Here is a 26,996-nt window from a genome sequence, read left to right on the forward strand (position 1 = left end):
AAAGAATTTCCCTTTTTCAGGGGTTAAGCTACAGCGATAGTCAAAAGATAGAAAACAATTCATTTTTTAAACATTGAGTTTTGTTTGTAGAAAACATTCACTTTACATTCACTTCCCTGCCCAAACAAGTTGTGAGCAGAAATGAAAGCAGCTCATCACTACCCCCCGCCCCAATTCAGACGCTTGTTCTTTCCAGTTTGTTTTGATCCAGTTTGTGCCAGGTGGATGTCTCTAGCCCAGGTGGATGTCTCCAGCGAACATGGTGATCAGTAGTATGATGGCAAACCCAGTGAGCAGCCCAGCGTTCTGGATCAGGAAGATGATGGCCTTGGTGGAAGTCCGGTCTTGTTCCTTCATGATGTTGTTCATCTCTGGAAACTGAAGAGGAGAGAGACAGTGAGATCTCAGTCACATCCAAACACAGCTTTAGGCTATTGTTCAGCGAGCAGCTAAAGAGGAAGTGAAACTCTATGAACAGTTGTAGTAAAAGGAAGTGTGGTTTGGTTTGTGATTTTTCCCGTGCAATTCTAAAAGTTCAAACTATATTATTTTATATGAGGGGAAAAAATCACAAAGCAAAGCCAGATCACTCTGATTCTGATGCAGTGCTTATGGAAAAACTACCACATTTGTACTCTGTAATAATGGATGTCATTTTATGTACAATGCTTGAGTCAAAATGTACACAAGCGAGCACTTCTTGATTCTTGCATCATTTGAACAACTTTCCGAAAATTCAACCTCCCAAATGCCACTTTTTTATATCTACAAACTAGAGACTTCGTCCGCTCTCGGATGCCTAATTTCCCTGTGGCACCTGATACGAACACCGCGGATACATTTCTTAGTTTACATTCATCACAAAAAGGTTTAATATCCTTTATCTATGACAAGCTGGCAGGTATAAGATGTGCCCCCTTGGCAACATTAAAACTGCCTGGGAGCAGGACCTGATCCATTCACTGTTGGATGATGCATGGGACTCAATCTTCGAGCTGGTCAATTCAACATCCCTCTGTGCCTGTCACTGTCTGGTACCATTTAAGGTTCTGCACAGGGCCCATCTTTCCAAAGCCAAATTAGCTTGTTGGAGGGATGAAGCATCTTTCTCCTGATTGCCTCAAGTGCTGACTGCATCATTTGTGGACATGTTTACTTGTTACAGTTTGTGTTGTTATATAAAAAAAGCAAGCTTAAAATGCAATATATAGACCAGAGGTTTTCAAAGTGGGAGGCGGCCCTCCCCAGGGGGGCTCCAAGCTAGCCTGGGTAAACCCAGCCTTCAACGTGACGTCACAGGCTATGCCTGTAGCGTGTTTTCTTTGTGACTGATAGTACATAGAGGTCATGTGGAGTAATTGGAGTAGCTCCAAGCAGTTTCAGGGGAGGCTCATGTAAGTGAAAAAATATTATAGTTATCAAAAGGAGATCACATAGAATAGCCTAAATGTTAGTGATTTGGTTAAAGAGATAGTTCAGAGCCACAGTAGTTTGGGGGAATTTGACAGTTTTCCCCACTTTCCTAGAGTCAAACAGCAATATCAGGCTATCTTGGTTGTCTTTGTTGAGAGAGTCCATGGGCTCAAATAACATAATCATGATCCCATAGGCATCCAGGAAGAGAGCGAGGGGGGGCACCTTTTCTCAAGCTTTGTAAGGGGGGAGGCCCACAGTCTCAGACTTTGAAAACCCCTGATATAAACAACTTCAGATCCAAAGGAAAGCTATTGCACAAGCCCCCTGAGACCAGAGTTATAAATCATAACCTATCACAGAGACCAGCGTTATAAATCATAACCTATCAATTATGCATATTACAACATCCAGAAAGCCAAGTGCCATTTTGTGGTACACCCCCTCAGACAGGACAGTCTACTGTCACTCACCATGTCTGCCAGTGCAATATAGAGGAACATGCCTCCAGCGATGGCAAAGATGACGTTGGGGGCGAAGGTGCTCCCGAGCAGGATGCCGAACGCCAGGCCGATATAACACGACATGGCCGACAGCAGATTGAAGAAGATGGCTTGTGGGATGCTCATACCAGCGTTCAGCAGGATCACAAAGTCACCTGCAGGGGGAGAGAGAGAGACCTTAGCTCATACAATAATGTATAAATCCTATCCTATAATGAGAATGCAAAGTGTCTGTCTGTCTGTGAGTGAGCGTGTATGTGAGCAGAATTGTGTTTGGCCACAGCTATGCCATTTTACCTGTGATCGTGCTGAAACAGCAAGTGTAAAGAGCACCCCTGTGGGTGACGTGACAGAGCCAGATTTTTTAATTAGGTAATTAGGACTGACTAAATGGGCAAATATGGCTAATTAGTGGCCAAAATGTCTCAAGACAGGTTCAGCACCATGGAGAGCTCCAGAGTAGAGCAGCACACAGGTGAGTTATAATCAGCCAATTCAATTATGAAAACCCTCTGTGGAGAGAGTGAGCGACGCCTGACTAAATCATCAGTCACACAGGGTATGAAGTATGAGTCTGAGTGAGTATGAAGTCTTCTGTTTCTTCTCTCTTGTATTTGTCTGTATTCACATAGCTTTCTGTAAAGAACCTTAGCTGCTCTGTAAAGAATGTTTTGATGAACCAAAAGTAAAAAAAAAAAATGTGGAAAACACAAATCAGATGGATTTCTTTTGTTTGTTTAAAAGCACCCAGCATTCCATCTGAATACCGACTAGATTTGGGAGTTTAAAGAAAGAAAGAAAGAAAGAAAGAAAGAAAGAAAGAAAGAAAGAAAGAAAGAGAAAAATCATTTTCAGGCAAAAATTGAATAAAAATCAAATTTTCATTGTCGTAATTATACAGAACATACTGTATAGAACACATATTCATCAAGGTACTGATGTAACTCTGCAGGACTTGTGTAGGAGAAGATTTAAGTTGAATCAATGTTGTTGCAATTCCTATTGGTCTCCAGCAGAGGTCAATAGTACCCCTTTCACACCAATGGTCCAACCAGGGTTATTCCCAGGTTGATTTTGGGTATCAGGTGGGTTGGATAAGGGTTCGCTATTTGTTCTGCTAATATGCTAGGCTAATTGTTATGCATACATGGGTCAAGTAACCCTGGTCCAACCTGGGTCGTTGGTATGAAAGTGGTCTAAGTGTCATACTTGATGCCCCTTTAAAGTCACAATGAAACCACATTTTGAGAGCATCTTGCTTCCTGTTGAAACAGGATATTGGGGCGGGCCACACTGCAGGGAGGGATCATGAAAAAGTGTACACCAATGATGTATCAGGGAGAGAAAGGTTTGATTTGAGGGCGGAGGTTGACGATTTTATTGGCTGGAATTGTTATGTTTGTCTCCAGGTACATGATGATGTCACCACTAAAGAAAGCAAAAGAGTGACGCTTTCTGTCTCCTTTGGAACACAATCAATCATGGCAAATAAAATAAATTCTGTCAAGATTTGTAGGATGTTTTTGTTTTGTTATTTTGTTGTTTGTTTATTATCAAACTATTGTATTGCATTGTTTGTGATCATTATGTAGATAAGTATGTGTACTGTATACTGTATACGTACTAGGCACATACAGTGCCTGTGTGTGTGTGTGTGTGTGTGTGTGTGTGTGTGTGTGTGTGTGTCAACAATTATGTGTTGCATTTGTATGATTATTGTATGCTGTAATATTTTAATGTGGACTCTTGGAAAATTAGCCAATGTGCTAAAAGAGATCCAAATCAAACTAAAAATCAATTCAGTTTCCCCTTGCTGCTCACCCAGCTCGTGGGGGAACTCCTCGCATACGATGGCGATGGAGGTGCTGAAGCCCGTCAGCACCGACACAGTGAACGAGGCGCCGATGGCCAGGCCGTCGATGAAGTTGTGCAGTGCATCGCTCAGCGTGATCATCCACGCCACCGTCTTGATGCTGGAGATGCGCTGGCCACGCAGCCAGTGGCACATCACCCCCGACACATGCACTTCCTGCCAGGACGGGGAGGAGAGAGAATGCTTGATTGCATTTGCATTTATATAGCAGCTTTCTAGATACTCAAAGCGCTTCACATATCAGGAGGGAGGGGGACTCAACTCATCCACCACCGATGTGTAGCACCCACCTGGGTGATGCACAGCAGCCAGTTTGCACCAGAACGCTCACCACACATCAGCTATCATGGTGGAGAGTTGAGGGCTGAAAGAGCCAATTAAGTAACGAGGGATGATTAGGTGGCCATGATTGAAGGAAGGCCTGTGTGGGAATTTAGCCAGGACACCGGGGTTACACCACTACTTTTGCGATAAGTGCCGATGGGATCTTCAATAACCACAGAGAGTCAGGACCTCGGTTTAACGTCTCATACGAAAGGCAATGCTCACTCACAGGACAAAGTCCCTGTCTCTGTCCTGGGGCATTGGGGATGGGGATGTTATTAGAGACCAGAGGGAAGAGCACCTCCTACTGGTCCTCCAACACCACTTCCAGCACCAGTCTCCCATCCAAGGGGTAACCACAGCCAGACCTGCTTAGCTTCCTCAGGAAAGCCAGTGACGTAATGCAGGAGCCACTAGTGCTGATGAGGTTGAAGGTAAACTCGCTCCTGTGTTTGTCCTCGCTAAAGAAGAGTCCAGTGCAAATGCAAACAATGAAACATGTGGATGGAATGACTATGCTTAACCCTTAGAACTCCAAACTCAAACATCTAAAAACAAAGAAGAGGAAACATGGACATAATAAACTGGTACAGAGGTGACTGTGACATGTGACTCCCTTTTGCCTGTGGATTCAATGCCATGTTAGTGCATTTTCTACAATAGTGTTAATTTCGTCGACGAAAACTATGACGAAAAATGTTAGTCGACTACCTTTTTCCCCAAGACTAAGACAAGACTAAAATGTTCAGACTTTTAGTTTCATTGACTAAGACGAGACTAAAATACTCAAACTTTTAGTCGACAATCTACATCAATACTGTCAACTGTGTAGAGCTTACAGGTGCTTATATTTCGGTTACGAATGAGTCTGACATTTTAATTGCTATAGGCATTACCAAGTCATTTTAATTTGGACAGTATTGCAGTGGATATCTCTCACACACTGCTATTGCCCTTTGGTAACACTTTATTTGAATACTAGTCCACCTACAGAGAGTCTACAGAGTATTTGTAACATTTCAACAGCTTATTACGGTAGTTGACATTCAACAATTCAACTGTTTGGCTTTGTCTGTAGATTATGTTTTGACAAATTTAACAGCTTATTATTTGAGATTCAACAAACAGATTGTTAGTATTGCTTATTGATGCCTATTTCTTATTGCCTATTGCTCACTGCTTGTTGCCTATTTGTACTATGTCGTAAACGGAGTCCACAGCACAAGAATTTCACACGTGATACTTGTACCATGGAGTGACAATAAAAATCTTGAATCTTGAATCTTGCTTCCCGTTCCCCACACCTGCACCTAGTGTAGTTAGTTATGTTCATGAATTGTCACATATATGGAACATCTGTTAAACAGTTGAATTGTTGAATGTCAACTAATAAGATGTTGAAATGTTACACTCTGTAGACTCCCTGTAGGCGGACTATCCAAATAAAGTGTTACCTCACCTTTTACGAAAAACGCACAGACTCTGAGGAAATGCTGTTTACTTAAAGGTCTTAATCAACAAAGCGTTTCCACTTTAACAGTAAGAGACAGTGAGTGACGCACTGCAGGACATACAGTATATCCCCTAAATGGATGTGCAGCACTTTGCAACACAAGTCTTCAATTACAACTATAAAAGGCACCGAGTGTTCCTAATGCAAAACCTGAGAGCAGGCCGAACCACACCGTGCTTGTGGGACTGGGTCGGTGATACTCTGCAGTGACAGACCGGCCCATTATCGGCCGGCGCCGAATACAAGGACTCTTTGTGCTCTGGGCGGACAATCCCACAATTCCTGCATTTATTGGGGGGCGGGGGGGGGGAGGGGGGGGGGGGGGGGGGGGATGGAGATCTGACGATCTGAAGCCTGCTCGGTTTCATTCCTTGAGCCCCGTGTGACACCGCCACGCCTGTTTGTTTACTGTGGTTGTTTTTTCCCCCTTCTTTTTATTCCAGAATCTTCTTCCATTTTCCCTGGCACTGGAACACCTAAATGGAATGGAACCATCATTAAGGTTACACCTGTGTTTACCCTGCTTTGACACATCAAAATGACTGCTGTGAAAAGGGTCTACTGTACTTGGCTCATTCCTGTCTCCCTACTGTCCCGGTCGTTGCTATGCTACGATATGCTACTGCACGATACATGCGCAGTCGCCAGCTGATTCTTTTCACCTGACAGCGAGAAGTTTCACCAGCAGGACATAGCGTGTGGGAGGATCATGCTATTCCCCCAAGTTCCCCTCCCCTAGGCACCCCGACCCCGATTAACCACAGGCAGCGCTAGTGCAGCGACCAGGACACAAACCCCACCAGCTTGCAGCTGCCCACCCGCAGACACGGCCAATTGTGTCTGTCGGAACATCTGACCATGTGGCACCGCTGCCGGGAATTGAGCCTGGGGCTCCGTGGTGCTTTTGTTTGTTTAGTGTTTTAGGTCCCCTCGGACCAGGTCTCGCTGTTAAACATTAACGCCGATTCTAATAGTCTCGTGTCACTGATAACAGCTCAATAAATAACTACTCAAAGCGAATAGGCATCACATCACATCTGAACGGGGGAGGGGGGTACTTCTATCGGCAACATTGCACATACCATGACTGATAAGATGTTTAAAATGCAACCGGAAATCATTTTTTATGGATTCTGTGAATTTGTGGCCGGTGTATTATTGTGTTCGTGACGCCATTTGTGATAGTGGAATGTGGCAGACAGCAAATCTGAATCAAGCAGCCATTACTCACCCTGATAAGATTTGTGGGAGGGGTCAGTATTGAGGAAGCCTATCTCATCTGGAACACTGAGCTACTCATTAGAAGGAGATAGTAGAGGAATTGAGTACAAGGTTGCACTAATGTGGAGGTTATTTGTTGGGTCCAATTGGGTGATTTCAGCAGCTTAGATCTGAGCTCCTAGCAGAACAGTGAAGTGGCCCTCTCCCTTCTCCCCACATGTGAAGTCCTCTATATTCTGTTCTCTCCTTCTGCCTGTACCACTGGGCCATGTGTTTCAGGTGGACTGGGATGTGGGGTGGAGCCCCGGGTCCTAAAGAGATAGTAGGGCTGGGGGGGTTCGATACAGCACAGAATCACAATATTTTGTGTGGCAATATTATATCGATACACAAAGCAGAGCATTGTGATATTTTATTATATAAATTGTCAGGTGCATGCAACATTTTTGGCAGGTTTTTATGACAGTGATTGAAATGAGATGAACAGTGTGGAAACTTTATCTCATTAGATAAAACAGATGTTGACAAAAGTTTTTTCCTTTGGGGACATAATTTGTAGTTAAAAAAGGTAATAAATCGCAATATGCTGCAATATTTTTTGAATCACAATAATATTGTATCGCGACTTACGTATCATGATAATATCGTATCGTGATGCCTCTGGTGATACCCCACCTAAGAGATAGGAGGATTTTTTTAATGTCCTGTACTTTTGTCATTTCCAGCTTGCTGTAGAAATTTGTTGTAGAAAATCTTTGAGGCCTTGACAGGAGACTGAGGTCTGGCAGAACCTCTCATCACAAGGACAGTTTCTTCCCAACTGCCCACAAATAAGGACCCCCCCCCCCCCCCCCCCCCCACATCATGAGTCACTTTAAAGGACTGCCTGCTCTTTATATGCTATTTGCTGTATTGCTTTGTCTTCTACTATTGATGTGACGGCTGTGCTGCAAGTCAAATTCCTCGTTTGTAATCTGATTACTTACTGTGGCTATTAAAGTGAATCTTGAAATTCTTACGCGCGCGCGCGCGCACGCACGCACGCACGCAGGCAGGCACACACACACACACACACACACACACACACACACACACACACACACACACACACACACACACACACACACACACACACACACACACACACACTCTACCTGCTGTTTCAAAACCTACATTCCAATCCCCTCTGTTAAGGACAAACAGTTCCTGCAAAATGTTGGTCATTCTGTCCTCATAGTGGCTTTCGAGGATTGCTGTAGCATTGCCCGCCTGCCGTCTGGCATTTCCCCGCATTTGGGTTTTGACTTTCTCTGTTGGGCTAATGGGTGGACTGGACTGCCAAGTCTGTGCATGGCTCTTTGGATAATATGGGCTGATCCTCATCATTGAGTCTAATGCTATATGGCAGGCATCTGTAATGTTGTAGTCTAATCAGATATAATATGAAGATATAATAAAAAGTAGCAGTAGTAGTAGTAGAGTAGTACAACTAAAGTGTGAAGTGTGTAATTCCTGGCAACCTACTCCCTCTTTTATTTCTGTTTCGTTACCGATTTCTGTTTATAACCCTGTTAAAAAAATAAATTAATATAATAAATAAATAAATAAATAAATATATAAGCGCAAATTTGCAATAGCTGCGACCACATATGCAAATTTCTGAAATGCAGAATGACCCACCCTACTCTGCCTCTGCCACCCTGCATCCCGCCCCCCCTCCAATGCCCCCTTTTAGCCAATTGGCACACACACACACACACACACACACACACACACACACATATGTGTGTGTGTGGGGGTATGAAACCGTCTGCGGTGCTGTATGGACCCGGCCTGCGGGCCCTAGCACTAAAGGGTGGTGAACCTTCTGTGGACCAACCAACCGACCGACCGACCGACCGACGAACGGACAGAGAATCAGTGTGATGTCACTTGCCACCCAGAATTATGGAACCCCGCGGGCCACGGCAGTTAATAGTATGAGTTGTGCCAAACAAAGGTTAATATCTCAAAAACTATACATCACATCGCTTATATTTTGACATTCTGAGTGAGAGCAGAATTAGCTCAATAGTTTGATGTATAATATATGCATGTTGTGGTAAAGTTGTGTGAACTGTCACAGTTTTTAACTTGTAAACACAGTCAGACGCTCAAACTCAGGCTCCATAGGGTTCCATTGCCGTTGCCACCCAGTGACATGGTTTGTTTACCAAAATGCTGCTCGGCTGAGAGTTGCTGGCCACAGCTAATCAATCAATAAACAAACAAACAAACAAACAAACAAGTAAATAAATAAATAAATAAATAAACCCAAACAATAGTGCTTCTAAAAGCCCTCTCTATATTGTAATGTAGATGAGGAGAGTGTGCTCTGGTACCTGGGAAGGTGTCACCTCTGTATGTGGGGGGTCTGTGTTGGGGCTACTCTTGTCTGTGGTGATGGTGCTGACGCTGGTCAGTATGATGGGGTCTTTCTTCTCCAACAGGTCCCCGTTCTGCAGGGCGTTCTCCCCCGGCTGCTCTGCAGGAGAGAAGTGACTGTGTCCATGCTGAGGAGGACAGACAACATCATCACATGAGAATACATGAGTAGAGTGGATGGAAAGAAGGGTTGATCCCTCCCTTCTACAGTCTGTGCCTCAATTTTCTCAAGGCTTGAAAGTTCCTTCTTTTGCCTTTTTAAAGTTTTGCAAAACATTCTTACGACCATAAAACCTCAAACACAGCACAAATTAATTCCTGCAAAGATTCAACACAACACAGAGCTTCAAACTTGTTAAAACTAGTTTAAAGTTTTCAAGTTTCAAGCCTTCAGATTGTGTCAGTTATGTCCCTACTTAAACTGCATCATTGCCAACATGCACGAAAATCTGTATGAGAGAATGGGTAATGCTTGAGCAGGTTGCTCTATAGTGGAGCTGCTCAGTATAAACTGGTTGTACTGGACAGTTTGTGGAACGCTGACCGGCGGTCGTGCTGTGCTGCAAACCATAGCTGAGAAAGAGCATACATGCTCAGCAAATGGGTAAACATGCATAAATTAAAGGAACAGTTCAGCCAAAAATGCTAATTCTGTCATCATCTCCTCCCCCTCATGCCAGTTGAAACAGAGATGAAATTTGTCCATGTAACACACAGGGAGGTTGCCAGCACAACTCGACATAGAAAACCAGTCACCACTGACTTCAGTTGTACTGTACTGAAGTCAATAGTGACTGGTTTTCTCTCGATTCATTTGTTTGCGTTTGTCTTGTGTGTTGTAAAGCACTTTGGATCAACTGTGTTGTGTTTATAGTGCTATATAAATAAAGTTGATTGATTGATTGATTGATTGATTGATTGATGACACAGTTAATTTTTTGGTGAACTGTCCCTTCAAGGTTAATAAAATCCTAAGTGATTGAAACGGAGGTGAAGAATCAGTAAGGTAAAGAAGGTGAGATCAATAAGGGGACAGGGAGAACAGGTGTTGCTAATATATTGTACATTGCAGAGTGTCTGATCCTGAGGGCCACGTCAACGTCGCCACATCTGTGACTTCCCCTCTATCCTGATGTTCACAACTCTATTCGGCCCCTTATACAGTACAGTACAGTATGAACTGCTATTCTATATGGGCTCATAAAGAGTACTAGGTATTATGAGTCATATCACATAATAGTCACTAATTTGGATCGAGATAAGGCAATAAATCAGGGCTATTCATTAGCAGTTATACAGGAGAAAATATATCAATGACGTGTGACTGCAATAAAGAAAAGATGCCTTATGAACTCACTAAGCCCGCTGTTATCTTACTGTGCCTCATGCTCAACCCGGGTGGTTTTAGGTTGTAGGCACTCCACTCCACGTCCTGCCGTTCTACACTGTAAACCACGGCCTCATGAAGCTGATCACTTTTATCAAATGGTTACTACTGTATATACCTGGCAAGGTTTCATACAATAAACACACAGCAAAAACAACCAAATTCAATCATTTATTGATAACAAATAATCATTCTCAATGTTGGGTGTAGTTAACTACATGTCGTTTAATTACTAGTTTAACTACAATTTGCAGTCGTTGGATGGTAGTTTAACTACATTAAAATCTCAGTAGCTTTAACAGTAGTGAAGTGCTTTGGGTCATGTAGTTTAGGTAGTTAATTATAAACTACATATTCATAGTTTTCTCTTGATGTTTTTTGCCATACAATATGGCACAATACCAAGGCTCATGGGCCATGGATGTCATTTAATGACAATCACCTATTTCATTAAAATAAATCACCTGTGGTTTGCGACCAAGATGTCTGTGATCGAATAGACAGTTTCAACTCCACAACATGAACATTCTAAATTCCCCCCAGCTGACTTCCTGTTGCAGTGTTTGCTAGTACAATAACAGACTAGGTTCCCTAGCAACAAAACTCTGTGAAAACCATCTACACTTACACTATGAATTACCTAAGGAAATTTAGCATTTTCCTGATTCTACCTCAACAAGTGCTCCCTATCCTCTCCTTAAAACACATCCTTGGGGTGCCTAAGTGAGGATTAGCCTGCCCTAGTCCCTAAATCAAACACACCTACACTTTACTGAGTTGGACCTCCGTGACCGTGTAACATGAGATTCACACTCAGATTGTGATCATTTCTTGTGATGTAGTTTGGATGTAGTGGAACTACTGTTTTAAAGTAGTTTCAGTTTGACAAGCTATATACTGTGCTTCTTTGTTTTAGTAGTTCAGATGTAGTTTAACTACTTTTCGTTGTGATGTAGGCAGCTAGTAGTTTCCCCAACACTGATCATTCCAGGGTTTTTCCTGCATAGAGAATTCAGAGGCGGCCACCTCCATCAAATTCCAGCAGTATGGGTTAGCGCCCCAGCCTGTGTCTTCCGTGAGGAAGAAGCCCAACAAATCCATGAGAGGCCTTTTGGGAGGGCCATTCAAGCCGCAAGTGGAGCCTGCAGTACCACCACGGCGAAACATCATTCCGGAATGAAATGTTTGGAGCGGGGGAGTCTGGTGCAACGCACAGGTCCTGGACCTGGTGAGATGTAGGAGAAGCCCGGACAGGGAACAACCCACAGAGCCCAGTCCCTCCACGTGCCAGAGCCTCCCGGTGCCGGCAGAGTAGTTCCGGAGCAGCGGATTGAGTGGCCCTGTCTTTCCCTAAAGCCGTTTTCCCACATGCGTACCTGAAAATGACCTGTAAGTCAATATCGGACATTTCCCGGAATTTCCCTTCACACCTCAGCGCGGGCATGTGGGAATCTAGGAGCTAAATTGCCTGTATGTTGGGGGGAGGGGGGAGCTTATTTGGGGGGTCGGGTTTAGATCAATAAGGTGTTTTCGGGTTGTCCTTGGGCTGCAAACTCATTTAAAGTATGCAAATCGAAGTTGTTTCTGACAAGAATAATGTCACGTTACTCCGGGACTGCTCAACCCATGACAGAGCCACTCTCCCCGGCTTGGCAGAGTGAAGAGCTCCGCCCGCGCGTCCCCGCTGCCTGGAGCACAGCGGCTCGTGCTCGCGCTCTAAAAGGCAGGCTCCCACACGCTGCTGTCTGGCCAGCAGAAAGTGCCCCAGACTCTGTGTGATAATCCTGTAACAGCATTTGAGCTTATTCAGGTAAGATATTAATAATGTAATGACACATTCAGCGATAAACTGTCTACAATGAAGACATGTGTCAAATATGACAACGTGGTGTTCAGTATTTTAAGAGCACGGTTTTTTTTTCATTTCCTGAAAAGTTGGCGATTTGGAGATAAGTGGCTTTCATTGCACAGCGACGGAATGCACGAAGCGAAATGTGGAAGTAGTTTGCTTTGATGTGCGCGAATGACTAGATGATGCAAGCTGGAAGTGAACGTTAAGCAACGTGTGTACACCTCGCCCATGATGAGAGAAGGACCGGTGTCGCGGAAAATGACTGGACCCCTTTCTCACTTCTGTGCCTATCGCGGCATACCGCTCTTCTGACTGGCTCGAAACTGGTGAAATCACCGCGACGACGGGGTCACGCTTATACTGGCACGACGACTTTCTCACATGCAGGCATTAGACCACGTTCCGGTCATTTAGCAGTACAAAGCGCATGTGGGAAAACGGCTTTAGAGGGCTGACCGTGGGTAGCTACTGAGACGTAAGTCGGGGCTGGATCAACCCCGGCTGGGTCACCTGGGCGAGGGTGTATGATGTTGCAGTACCCGAAACATCCTATGACCCCAGGGTACATCACTGATGATACGTCCCAGTTGCATCCATGTGATGTTTTTTCTCTATGACAGGTGTCTTCATGGAAAACACTATTTTCTAACAAGCGCTGCAAATTATTTCTATAATTTGCCATTGCGGTATTACGCCAATGTGTTGACAATTTAATGTTAAATATTATTTAATAAAGTTATTTGTTTAAGAAGGCAGCCTTCTGATTACCTTTTACATAGTCAAATTGGTGCACAATCCACATAGAAAACGTCTATTTTTATTCCAACTAAAAAATATATCACTATATCGGCCGCCTATCGGTAATCGGTAAATTTCCCCCATTAAAATCAGTATCAGTCTCAAAAAACCTATATCGGTCGGGCTCTAGTACATTGTAGTAGCACCTCCGCCTCGTTTTGAGCCAGGAAAAACCTGCGTTCTTCTTACACCAAGCAATGTCGTTCTTCAGCAACATTTGTTTGTGTTGCCAAGCAACACAGATGCAGGAGCGCAGTAATATGATGTGATGCGGTAACAGGTGTGTGTTTATAGAATATTTTAATTCGAATGTGGCTCAGCCAATCATAATCAAGGATCAGAACTTATTGCTATCATGAATAATTATATCGGTGTTTCAACTCGACAACATCAAAATTCTAAATTTCCCCCAGCTTACTTCAAGTGTTTGCTGGTACAATAACTGACAGGACATAAGCTTTGTTCCAAACTGTTCCCTAGCAACACAATTTCAACAAATCAGGGCTATTCATTAGCAGTTATACAGCTGAAAATATATGAATGACATGTGACTGCAATAACTAAAATATCTTGGTGCCTTATGAACTCATTAACTCTGTCATCTTACCTCGTGATCAACACGCAGGACCATTTTCAACAGCTTCTCCACGAAGAACAGGAGGTAGAAGCCACCAAATATCCCCACTGCGTTCATCACATAGTTATCTTTTTTGGGGTCAAAGCCCAGCGCCTGTGGATTTATGGGTGACTGTTAGTACCGTATTCAAAATCTCTTGGTCCTGCCACACACACACACACACACACACACACACACACACACACACACACACACACACACACACACACACACACACACACACACACACACAAACAGTAGCTAAATTGACATTATCTCACATATCAGAAAACTGTTTTGCAGGCATTCATTTAGTTTGACAGTTATTGAGAGATGATTTTAGATCAGTTGTGGACCAGTGATGTCATTCATGCACAAATGTCATTTGTGTCGAATATGTGTAAGATTATGTTCAAAATAAAACAGCATTGTTTTTCAGCGGAGTGTCCCTTTCAAGTGTTTGTTCTGTGAAGTGCCACATATCTGAGATTACAGTGTTATATATTGTCATCAATACTGAATATCATAAATGCTAAAGGTTCCTTTCAGGTGCTATTTGATGTCTGTGACATCGTAATACATACGTATGTACTGTAGGCTACATTATGATTGAATATATTTGTTAAGTTGATCCATAATGTTTGATTCATAATGTTTAGCAAGTCAAGATAAACTCTAGAAGTGGAATTTCATGGAATTCAATTATGTTTACGGTCATTCCAATTGAAATCCGAATTTCCCGCGCCGAAGAAAATGTGACGTTTTTGGACTTTTAGCCATATTTAGAGGAATATTTAATTTTAAATTAACATTAGGATTATACTGTTATATGTCATTATTCAGTATCTTCTCCTTTTCTCACTCACTTTCATGTAACCACCTGCTCTCCCTTTAGTCGTTTTACACTACAACAGACAGCAACACAGGCATAAACACTGAACTTATTATTACTATTATGGAAAACCAGATTATGATGAAAATCAAACACTTTTGAAGAGAGAGTGTATGAAATAAGATTAGAGCTGGGAAGCACAAACTGTTTTTTAATGCATTTTGTTGCTGTTATAAACACAAGACAGCCAAATCCAACAATTTCAAAAATCCCATCTCTTGCCACCAGGGGGTGCTGCAGCACCCTCAGCACCCACCTTCCAGCTCCCTTGACTGCACATGTATCAGTGGAAGCATATGCTAGTCTAGTCTACAACTCTCCCCAGATAGGCAGAAAACGGGGGGGAAATAAAATATTTGACTGGTACTCCAAGGCCTACAAAATAACCCTACAGCCCGAGGCAGAACTCGCCATCTTCGGCTGCTCGGAGTCCTCTCTGAACTTCCCTATGGCTGTGCAACAATCTCTGACACTGGGGACAACTGTTGCCAAAAGACTTATTCTGAAGGAATGGAAGTCCTCCTCTTCTCCTTCTTTTCGGGTGTGGCTGATGGACATGATCTCTGTTCTACAGATGGACAGACTCAGGTCCCTGAGAACCAACACGCTTAAAAGGTTCTCAAATATCTGGGAGCCGTTTTTGGCCTACTTTGACGAGGTTAAGAATGATAAGTGACTGAGGTTGGGAATGATGGATGGCTCGCCCGGCTGGTATCCCATGGACCCCTTAGGCGGGATTCCAGGCACACAATATCTCTTATAAACACATAAGCACCTTATGCAGCTGATAGCACCATGTTGTATTGTTTAATGTCAATGATGTAATGTATGTATGTTTTCCCCCTTTCTTTTCCTGTGTCTGAGCCTGTTTGTCTTGTTCGTATATTGTTCTATTTAAAAAAAAAAAAATGGGGGTGAAATCCGTAAGAAAAAACGTTTTTTTTTCCTTTTTTTAATTGACGAATGGCTACAACCCTGCTTGTCACCCCGTCCTCCTCTTACAAACCTCTGGTATGAGCTGCAGCACAGCGTTGGAGAAGAGCGTGCCGATGGCCAGGGCGATGAAGTAGGTGAGCACTTTGGGGAAGTAGGGCTTGTTGGTGAATGGGATCAGCAGGAGGCCGAGCAGAGAGGCCAGGTTTATCACAGTGACGGCCAGGAAGCCGTACCCCCACACTGTCAGGAGACAAGAAGAAGACACTCTTACAACTACACACTGTTAGGAGGCAAGAAGAAGACACTCTTACAACTACACACTGTTAGGAGACAAGAAGAAGACACTCTTACAACTACACACTGTTAGGAGGCAAGAAGAAGACACTCTTACAACTACACACTGTCATGAGGCAAGAAGAAGACACTCTTACAACTACACACTGTTAGGAGACAAGAAGAAGACACTCTTACAACTACACACTGTCAGGAGGCAAGAAGAAGACACTCTTACAACTACACACTGTCAGGAGGCAAGAAGAAGACACTCTTACAACTACACACTGTCAGGAGACAAGAAGAAGACACTCTTACAACTACACACTGTCAGGAGACAAGAAGAAGACACTCTTACAACTACACACTGTCAGGAGGCAAGAAGAAGACACTCTTACAACTACACACTGTCAGGAGACAAGAAGAAGACACTCTTACAACTACACACTTTAAGGAGGCAAGAAGAAGACACTCTTACAACTACACAATGTAAGGAGGCAAGAAGAAGACACTCTTACAACTACACACTGTCATGAGGCAAGAAGAAGACACTCTTACAACTACACAATGTAAGGAGGCAAGAAGAAGACACTCTTACAACTACACACTGTAAGGAGGCAAGTTGAAGACAGTCTTACAGCTACACAATGTAAGGAGGCAAGAAGAAGACAGTCTTACAGCTACACAATGTAAGGAGGCAAGAAGAAGACAGTCTTACAGCTACACACTGTAAGGAGGCAAGAAGAAGACACTCTTACAACTACACACTGTTAGGAGGAAAGAAGAAGACAGTCTTACAACTACACACTGTCAGGAGGAAAGAAGAAGACACTCTTACAACTACACACTGTCAGGAGGAAAGAAGAAGACAGTCTTACAGCTACACACTGTAAGGAGGAAAGAAGAAGACAGTCTTACAGCTACACACTGTAAGGAGGCAAGAAGAAGACAGTCTTACAGCTACACAATGTAAGGAGGCAAGAAGAAGACACTCTTACAACTACACACTGTTAGGAGGAAAGAAGAAGACAGTCTTACAACTACACACTGTCAGGAGGAAAGAAGAAGACAGTCTTACAGCTACACACTGTAAGGAGGCAAGAAGAAGACAGTCTTACAGCTACACACTGTAAGGAGGAAAGAAGAAGACAGTCTTACAGCTACACACTGTAAGGAGGCAAGAAGAAGACAGTCTTACAGCTACACACTGTAAGGAGGCAAGAAGAAGACACTCTTACAACTACACAGTCAGGAGGAAAGAAGAAGACAGTCTTACAGCTACACACTGTAAGGAGGAAAGAAGAAGACAGTCTTACAGCTACACACTGTAAGGAGGCAAGAAGAAGACACTCTTACAACTACACAATGTAAGGAGGCAAGAAGAAGACACTCTTACAACTACACACTGTCAGGAGGAAAGAAGAAGACACTCTTACAACTACACACTGTTAGGAGGCAAGAAGAAGACACTCTTACAACTACACACTGTTAGGAGGCAAGAAGAAGACACTCTTACAACTACACACTGTTAGGAGGCAAGAAGAAGACACTCTTACAACTACACACTGTAAGGAGGCAAGAAGAAGACACTCTTACAACTACACACTGTAAGGAGGCAAGAAGAAGACACTCTTACAACTACACACTGTTAGGAGGCAAGAAGACACTCTTACAACTACACACTGTCAGGAGGAAAGAAGAAGACACTCTTACAACTACACACTGTAAGGAGGCTAGAAGAAGACAGTCTTACAGCTACACAATGTAAGGAGGCAAGAAGAAGACAGTCTTACAGCTACACAATGTAAGGAGGCAAGAAGAAGACAGTCTTACAGCTACACACTGTAAGGAGGCAAGAAGACAGTCTTACAACTACACACTGTCAGGAGGAAAGAAGAAGTCTTACAGCTACACACTGTAAGGAGGAAAGAAGAAGACAGTCTTACAGCTACACACTGTAAGGAGGCAAGAAGAAGACACTCTTACAACTACACACTGTAAGGAGGAAAGAAGAAGACACTCTTACAACTACACAATGTAAGGAGGCAAGAAGAAGACACTCTTACAACTACACAATGTAAGGAGACAAGAAGAAGACAGTCTTACAACTACACACTGGCAGGAGACAAGAAGAAGACACTCTTACAACTACACACTGTAAGGAGGAAAGAAGAAGACAGTCTTACAGCTACACACTGTAAGGAGGCAAGAAGAAGACACTCTTACAACTACACAATGTAAGGAGGCAAGAAGAAGACACTCTTACAACTACACACTGTCAGGAGGAAAGAAGAAGACACTCTTACAACTACACACTGTTAGGAGGCAAGAAGAAGACACTCTTACAACTACACACTGTTAGGAGGCAAGAAGAAGACACTCTTACAACTACACACTGTTAGGAGGCAAGAAGAAGACACTCTTACAACTACACACTGTAAGGAGGCAAGAAGAAGACACTCTTACAACTACACACTGTAAGGAGGCAAGAAGAAGACACTCTTACAACTACACACTGTTAGGAGGCAAGAAGAAGACACTCTTACAACTACACACTGTCAGGAGGAAAGAAGAAGACACTCTTACAACTACACACTGTAAGGAGGCAAGAAGAAGACAGTCTTACAGCTACACAATGTAAGGAGGCAAGAAGAAGACAGTCTTACAGCTACACAATGTAAGGAGGCAAGAAGAAGACAGTCTTACAGCTACACACTGTAAGGAGGCAAGAAGACAGTCTTACAACTACACACTGTCAGGAGGAAAGAAGAAGTCTTACAGCTACACACTGTAAGGAGGAAAGAAGAAGACAGTCTTACAACTACACACTGTAAGGAGGCAAGAAGAAGACACTCTTACAACTACACACTGTAAGGAGGAAAGAAGAAGACACTCTTACAACTACACAATGTAAGGAGGCAAGAAGAAGACACTCTTACAACTACACAATGTAAGGAGACAAGAAGAAGACAGTCTTACAACTACACACTGGCAGGAGACAAGAAGAAGACACTCTTACAACTACACACTGTAAGGAGGAAAGAAGAAGACACTCTTACAACTACACACTGTCAGGAGACAAGAAGAAGACAGTCTTACAACTACACAATGTAAGGAGGCAAGAAGAAGACACTCTTACAACTACACAATGTAAGGAGACAAGAAGAAGACAGTCTTACAACTACACACTGGCAGGAGACAAGAAGAAGACACTCTTACAACTACACACTGTCAGGAGACAAGAAGAAGACAGTCTTACAACTACACAATGTAAGGAGGCAAGAAGAAGACACTCTTACAACTACACAATGTAAGGAGACAAGAAGAAGACAGTCTTACAACTACACACTGGCAGGAGACAAGAAGAAGACACTCTTACAACTACACACTGTAAGGAGACAAGAAGAAGACACTCTTACAACTACACACTGGCAGGAGACAAGAAGAAGACACTCTTACAACTACACACTGTTAGGAGACAAGAAGAAGACACTCTTACAACTACACACTGTTAGGAGACAAGAAGAAGACACTCTTACAACTACACACTGTTAGGAGGCAAGAAGAAGACACTCTTACAACTACACACTGTTAGGAGGCAAGAAGAAGACACTCTTACAACTACACAATGTAAGGAGGCAAGAAGAAGACACTCTTACAACTCCATTACCACATATTTACAGTGCGAATCCTTCAGATCCTTGATCAGCTCAGCACTGTACTTCTCAGATCAGCTGTCAATCAAATGGTGTGGGTGGAGCTGTGACATCTCTCCTTGGATTTTATGTTGATGCAGTTTGAGTTTCTGTAGGTGGCGCTCTTTTCTCTGTCTGTTCAGTTATGCTGGCTATCGCTGCTCATGCTGATGCTAACTACCCACTTCTTCTTCTGTTTGTTCCACACAAATCGCTGTTGTTGCTGCTAAAATGCATCACTTCCTGTGCACCAAAAGATTTTTCATAGGAAACATCTGGACAACCATCTCAAAAGAATAGAATAGACATGGTTAATGTATTTTATGTTTTTGTCTGGGAACTGATAATTTGTTTGTTTTGTGTTTAGATAATGTTAGTTTATTAGCTAGCTGAACCGACACTGTCTTGTTGTAATAATAATAATAATTAATTGGATTTATATACAGTAGCGCCTTTCAAGACACTCAAAGCGCTTCACATATCAGGGGAGGGAGGGAGAGGGAACTCAACTCATCCACCACCGATGCGTAGCACCCACCTATCGGTGATGCACGGCAGTCAAGTTTGTGCCAGAACGCTCACCACACAACAGCTACAGTATCACAGTGGAGAGTTGTGGACTGAATGTGCCAATTAAGTAACAAGGGATGATTAGGTGGCCATGATTGAAGGAAGGCCTATTTGGGGAATTTTAGGCAGGGCACCGGGGTTACACCCCCGAGGGCACTGGGGTTACACCCCCCAGGGCACCGGGGTTACACCCTACTCTTGTGAAGAGTGCCGATGGAATCTTTAATGACCACAGAGAGTCAGGACCTCAGTTTAACGTCTCATCCGAAGGATGGTGCTCACTCACAGGACAGACTCCCTGTCTCTGCCGCAGGGCATTGGGGAGATTATTCATCAGACCATTCGGACCAGAGGGGAAGAGCACCTCCTACTGGTCCTCCAACACCACTTCCAGCACCAGTCTCCCATCCAAGGAGTATGCTAGACCAGACCTGCTTAGCTTCCCAAGGAAAGCCAGTAATGTAATGCAGGAACCACTGCATTACACATACGATTTGTGCACAAAGTAATGTATTATCTAGTAGACACAAAAAGTAGTCACATGCTAACATAAACACTGGTTACTTTGCTAAATAAGTTAATTAGCTAGCTAACATTTTGTTCAGGTTAAGTGAGCTGACTCTTCTCAAGCTACAACTCTGACTAATTAAGAAATATCACGAGTGCTGTTGTTGGCTAATATCGTCACGGCTGTGATTCGGTCGGCCGAGGGCCGAAGATAATCACAGCCGTGACGATAATGACAACAACAGCACGACCTCGAGTGTGATTTCATTAATTTCATTTATTTATTAAGGACTGCACAACATAGTCGGCAGAATTTGCTTTCGGTACAGCATGTTACAGCACATAGCAACTGTGTCAGCATAGACATTACAATACATAGACAACAAATAGCAACATAAATACAGGACATTCAACATAGACAGAGATGACCGGGTTGTTCTGGTGGAAATGGATCTATAGCGCCGGCCAGAGGGCAACAGTTGGAACAGGTGGTTAGCTGGGTGAGATGAGTCAGAAACTATCTTTTGTGCTCTTGTGATTGTGCGTTTATGGTAGAGTGAGTCTAGTGATGGGAGTGGGGTGCCTATGATTTTTTAAGCTTTTTTGATTATGCGTTGGAGTTTATTACATGAATGGCTATCCAGACTGCCGTACCAGACTGTTATGGAAGAGGTGAGGATGCTTTCGAGGATGGCTGTGTAGAACTGGAGGAGCAGATTGCGTTTGACTTTGAATTTTTTGAGCTGCCGGAGGTTGAATAGTCTTTGATTGGCCTTTTTGATTATGTGACCGTGTTATTGTCCCATTTGAGTGTGTTGCTGATGTGGGTGCCCAGGAATTTGTATGTGTGTGTCTGTGGTAGTTATGGGTTGTCCGGAGATGTAGAGGGGTGTCTTGGGGGGTGGGTTCCATCGAAAGTCTGTGATGATTTCTTTGGTTTTGGATGTGTTGAGATGTAGATTATTGTCCTGGCACCAAGTGACAGCTTGGGCCACTTGATTACGGTAATGATCCTCGTTATTGTTGGTGATGAGTCCGGTTATGGTGGTGTCGTCTGCATATTTGAGAAAGGAAACTGAACTGTGGTGGGATGTTAGGAGGTTGGTGTAGATGGAGAAGAGAAGAGTCAGGGGGAGAAGACGCAACCCTGGGGGGCACCAGTACTGAGGGTCAGGGGGCTGGACAGGAGGCTGCCTATCCTGACCACCTGATATTGCTTTTATACAACAGTTGTACAGCATAAACAAAGCTATTCATCAAGTAATAATAGCATTGTTTTAAGTAATTAACTAAGCACCTGCTGCACTCTAATGTCTGACTTGTCTGTGTGTTGTATTTATGTATTTATTTTTGGGAAGGGGAGTAAATGTAGACATATTTCATGTTTCATTCAGAGCTACAGACTATACTGTACCAAAACCAAACACCACCAAACATCAATCAGAAAATGTTGCAGATTGATACATTACAGTCGTACAAGATTTAATTTATTGTCACAAGACAAATGGTGTTGAGGAGGTCAGTGCAGAAGCAGCAGGGGTCCTGTAGCTGCAGGACACAACAGGCACAGTTGGCTGTGAGCCCACACTGTCAACAGCGCTGAGAGGGATGTTAGACATGGAGTCTCTCTGAGAGATCACTACAGCGCTCTGTGAGTCAATTCAGGACATTCAATGTGACTCTGAAACCTCATGGCTGTCATCAGCTGGACTTATAAACCCAGAGTTTCCACACATTTTCATGTATACAATTTCAAACTTTTCCATGACTTTTCAAGGATCCATGATATAATTTTCCATAATGTGAGGTGGTGACTCTGAATCAATACCAGAAATTATTATTACACTGGACAAATAGGACACACCTCCTTTTATTGGATTTTAGCGCTTTAGAGTCCCTGCGTCACATTGAAATAAAACATGAATCTTTCATAAAAATATTAATATAAAATACAAGAAGCACAACAATCCAATATAAAGGGCTGTGTCCTATTTGTCCAGTGTAGTATAAATTCCATGACTTTTTCCAGGCCTGGAAAATGAGATTTTGAAATACCATGACTTTTCCAGGTTTTCCATGACCATGGGAACCCTAGACCTGGATCCAGTCTCAGCTCCTTGGTTCATACGTCCCTGCCGCCCGGAGTAGCCCAAGACACTGGATTACTCAAAAACCACACCGGTCACAGTTGTGGTTTGCCTTGAGCCATGAAATGGGTCTTAAAAGTGGGATATGTAGGACAGTCCCTTATTACTGGTGGTAGGCTGTTCCAATATTTACTTCCCTTCCCTTAACTGACAGCACAGTTTGTCCAAATGTGGTGCGCCTGTAGGGCACCTCACAGTCCCATCAGCTGGGCCTACTAGTGTTTTAATAGGTGAGGATCGTCTCAACAGATTACACCCCCCTCCCCACCCCGCTCCCCTCCTCAGACCATACACCTTTCAAAATTATGCCGTGAGCGGACCTGAGGATTTAGTTGCCTGTTAAGATGTTTTGTCAAAGGAATGGTATGTATTTATTTATTGATGCATTTGTCTTTTGCAATGTTGTACTATGTATATTTGTCTTTTATACACCTGCTGTTTACCTTTAGTCTATATATAGTTTACATACCATACCAGTTGTATTCAGGGAACCATTGTGAAAGACTCAAGAGAGCGTTGCTGTCCATTGGTCTTTCTTGGTAAAATAGACATTAAAGCTGCAGTAGGCAATATTATTTCATTATAATTTTGGTTGTAGGTTGGACAAAAAAACAATCAATCAGGGTTAGCTAGAAGATATGTAGCCAATCACAGTACACAAACTGGGGTCATTCTGCTATGTTGCTCTGGTTAACATTCCATTGATGTTGTTTAAATCTGCCTACTGCAGCTTCCATATCAATCAAGTTTTGTCAAAGTAAGTGAGTTTGTGTTTATGAATCATCAATGTCTTTCTGTTGCTTTGGAATGAAACAAAGTAACTGAGTCTGTGTTTTCTCTAATCATCGATGTCTTTCTGTCCGTTCCCACATCATCGTAAAAAAAACAAAAAAAATCTATCATAAAGGGCAACAAGCCCGTCTTTTATTGTCACACGAACACCACAACACATGCATGTGGCCACAACACACTCATGCTGACGGTGGCCGGTGAAATGTGTCCTTTGCATTTAACCCATCCAGGCTTGTCCTTTCCTCCGAGGGGCAGGCCAGGAGCAGTGGTCGCTTTTTTCTTTCCAGCGCCCGGGGACCAACTTCGGATGTTGTCGCCACTGGTCGGATGACGATGACGGTCTTCTGCATGTTTTTTAGTGGGGGGGTTATGTACGGAGGAAGCCCCTGGGGAGCACGGGGAGAACATGCAAACTCCACACAGAAAGGCCCTTACGACGAGATAACCCACCTGGGCAGTAGGCACTGAAGATATGGGGGGGAACACAACCCCAGCGCCCACAGCGCCCCAGGCGAGAATCGAACTCAGGACCTTCTAGCTGTGAGGCGACAGCGCTACCGACTGCGCCACCGTACCCCCTCATCATAAGGAGCGGAGCAGAGCCTGGGGTCAGATTCTCCCTCTGTGTGTGAGGTTGACCTGTCCTTGTTGTGCCGTGTTGTGTCACTTGATCAGTACAGACTGTGAAACTCTGCAAGTCATCAATACGTTTCTGCACCAGCTTCAGCAAGACACATTCTGTAGATTCAACTGTTTCCACATCTGTACAGACTACAGCCACACACGCTTTCTACAGTCTCAGTTCCATGCTATTTTACAGGTTGTGATTTCTTGATTTAAAGTTCATTGGTTGGTCATATTGCCTCTACTAACGCTGTCATATCACTTTATGGACGAACAATATTCTTCAATGGCAATTATCAGGATATGTGATGTGATATACGCTAAGCTAAAAAAACACAGAAAATAATGTAGTTCTATGTGTACCATGACGCAACAGTTTTCATATATTTGCAAATGTATTGTGTAATTTCCAAACTTGTCGGGACCTGGGAAATCCCATATTCTATTTCCATGCATTTCCAGACCTGTGTACGACCCTGGCAGTGGTTCTCAACTCGGGGCTCAACTCAAAAAATGACTTTCAGGGGTTTTACAATATGTGAATAAAATGTCTATTACAATCTAAAAATATATTATGCATGGAATCATTATGTTTACAGTTCTAGGCCTCTCAAGATGAATCATGTAAAAGAGGCAACACGGTAAAAGTGTATTGTTGGTGGCACAGTTCTATGGCTTGGCAGCATTGGGTTAGGAGTATGTAAAGAGACACACAGAGGGACTTTGTGTGAAGCACATGAGTACATGAGTTTCATGTTCAATGAATTGAGTTATATCAATCAAATTTGATTTGATTTAGACTAGATTCAAACCTAATACATCACAGTAAGCCACCAGGATTCATCTTTCTATACTTTCCCAAACTTCTAGAGCCATTTTCAAACTTGTGAGGACCTGGGAATTAGCTAATTCTTTCCACATACTGCCCCGACCTGTAGGAAGGAACCTTGGCAGTTGTTCTCAACCCAGGGGTCAAGACCCCCAAAGAAGTTGAAAAATGACTTTCAACCCAAATAGCCTGAGATCCACTGGTTTAGAGAAGTGTGTCCAGACGAAAGCACTGTCAGACCTTATTTAGAACGCTAGACCCCACGAACCGTGAGATATTTGTGTTAGGAGATATCTAACGTCGGGGTGAAGCAACTCACCAGTGTAGTCAAGAGGCGTCAGAGGAGAGGGGGTGGCGTTGGGGCAAGAGGGCAGCAGCACCTGAGTCAACACAGCGGGGCAGATCCTCTCCAGATGTCCCACAGTCAGCTGACTGACATTATTGAACCCATAGTTGTCCAAGATCTCCCCCACTGAGGGACACTGAGGGGACAACACAGACATGTTGCATTTAGCAGTGCATTCACTATAACCCTCAACTCTACAAGCAGAATAACATTGGCTAATGTTTTGCATGCGAAAAATACAAACAAAACAAAAAAAGTCTAATGAGTCTAATTTATTTCATAAATTGGTGTAATTATAAACTAAATATGACTAGAAGATCGATTAATAGAACACCATATATATATATATATACTGTATATATATATATATATATATATGCCTATATAAAAAAATCAGATAAAAAAAAGTCTAAATATAGTCTAATTTAACATGTAAATTGGCATATTTTGCCCATTTTGTACCCCCCCCCCCACACACACACACACACAACCAAGAGCACCTATACTGAGCCGCTTGTTTACATTGTTTAATGTTGTGAGTCTTATTTATTGACGCATTCTTTACAATAATTATCCCTAAATGCAAAACTATATAGGAAAGGAAGAAAAAAAATCCAATAATGACCAAGTGTATTTGTTCATAAATTATCCCAATTAAAGCAGCTATGACACTAGTAACACTAGTAAATTAAAAGCTATTCTATGAATCAGTGTTAGGCTATATTATAATCCTAAATAGATGATGTTGCTCGACATGTATTTGTTAATGATTGGTGCATTCATTATAAATCAACTAAAAGCAAAATATATGAATAGGCCTACCAAAAAAAACAAGGGAGGAATGAAAACAAAAATCAATTAATAAGTGTATTTAGTTATTTAGTCTAATTATTAATTTAGGTAGCCTATGGAGAGAGAAAAACACCACAGGAATTCTCTTAATGATTATAAATAATCCTGGAGGTTTTATAGCCTACCTAATATTACCTCTTGGTTTTCCAGTGGGTTATCTTCTGCTATCAACTCTGGTCTTCTGGCTGAGATCAACAGCACTAAATTTTCCAGGTTTTCCGTTGTGATGGATTTGTTTTCACCATAATACCGCAAAATATTCTCCAGATAGCCTTGCCCATCCACGTTTATACTTTGGGATTTAGAGATGAAAACCACCGCGCACGCAAGCAAACTTCTGAGCTGATACATTGTCGCCGATCAGGTAGAAAATCCTGGTTTTGAAGTTTGGGGATGCGCCAGTAACCTGTGTCTGTCGAGCAGTTTAAATACCAGTCTCCAGAATCATGATGTCCGTGAGCTTTCTGCGCATTCCAGGTCCATGGCACACTGAGGAAATCAGCGTCTTGATTTCCAGGCGGACTAATTTGTAATAATATGGCAGACAGACTATCTGAGGTAGATTAGGCTGCGACTCTCTGGTTCAAAGATCGTTTCGGCAGGAAAAAT

General features: G+C 42.9%; 1 protein-coding gene across 1 annotated transcript; it reads right to left on the reverse strand.

Moving 5' to 3' along the window:
- Positions 1 to 231: 231 nt before the first annotated feature.
- slc39a8 (solute carrier family 39 member 8) lies at positions 232 to 26,738 on the reverse strand (the record flags this gene model as incomplete). Its single annotated transcript, XM_083633028.1, has 8 exons — positions 232 to 378; positions 1,887 to 2,071; positions 3,738 to 3,945; positions 9,229 to 9,399; positions 13,916 to 14,038; positions 15,823 to 15,992; positions 25,509 to 25,671; positions 26,523 to 26,738. The coding sequence occupies 8 exons, from the start codon at positions 26,736 to 26,738 to the stop codon at positions 232 to 234; spliced, it is 1,383 nt and encodes a 460-aa protein (XP_083489154.1).
- Positions 26,739 to 26,996: the final 258 nt, after the last annotated feature.

The sequence above is a fragment of the Poromitra crassiceps genome (genome assembly GCF_964638095.1).
Source record: "Poromitra crassiceps genome assembly, chromosome: 3".
Classification (NCBI taxonomy): Eukaryota; Metazoa; Chordata; class Actinopteri; order Beryciformes; family Melamphaidae; genus Poromitra; species Poromitra crassiceps.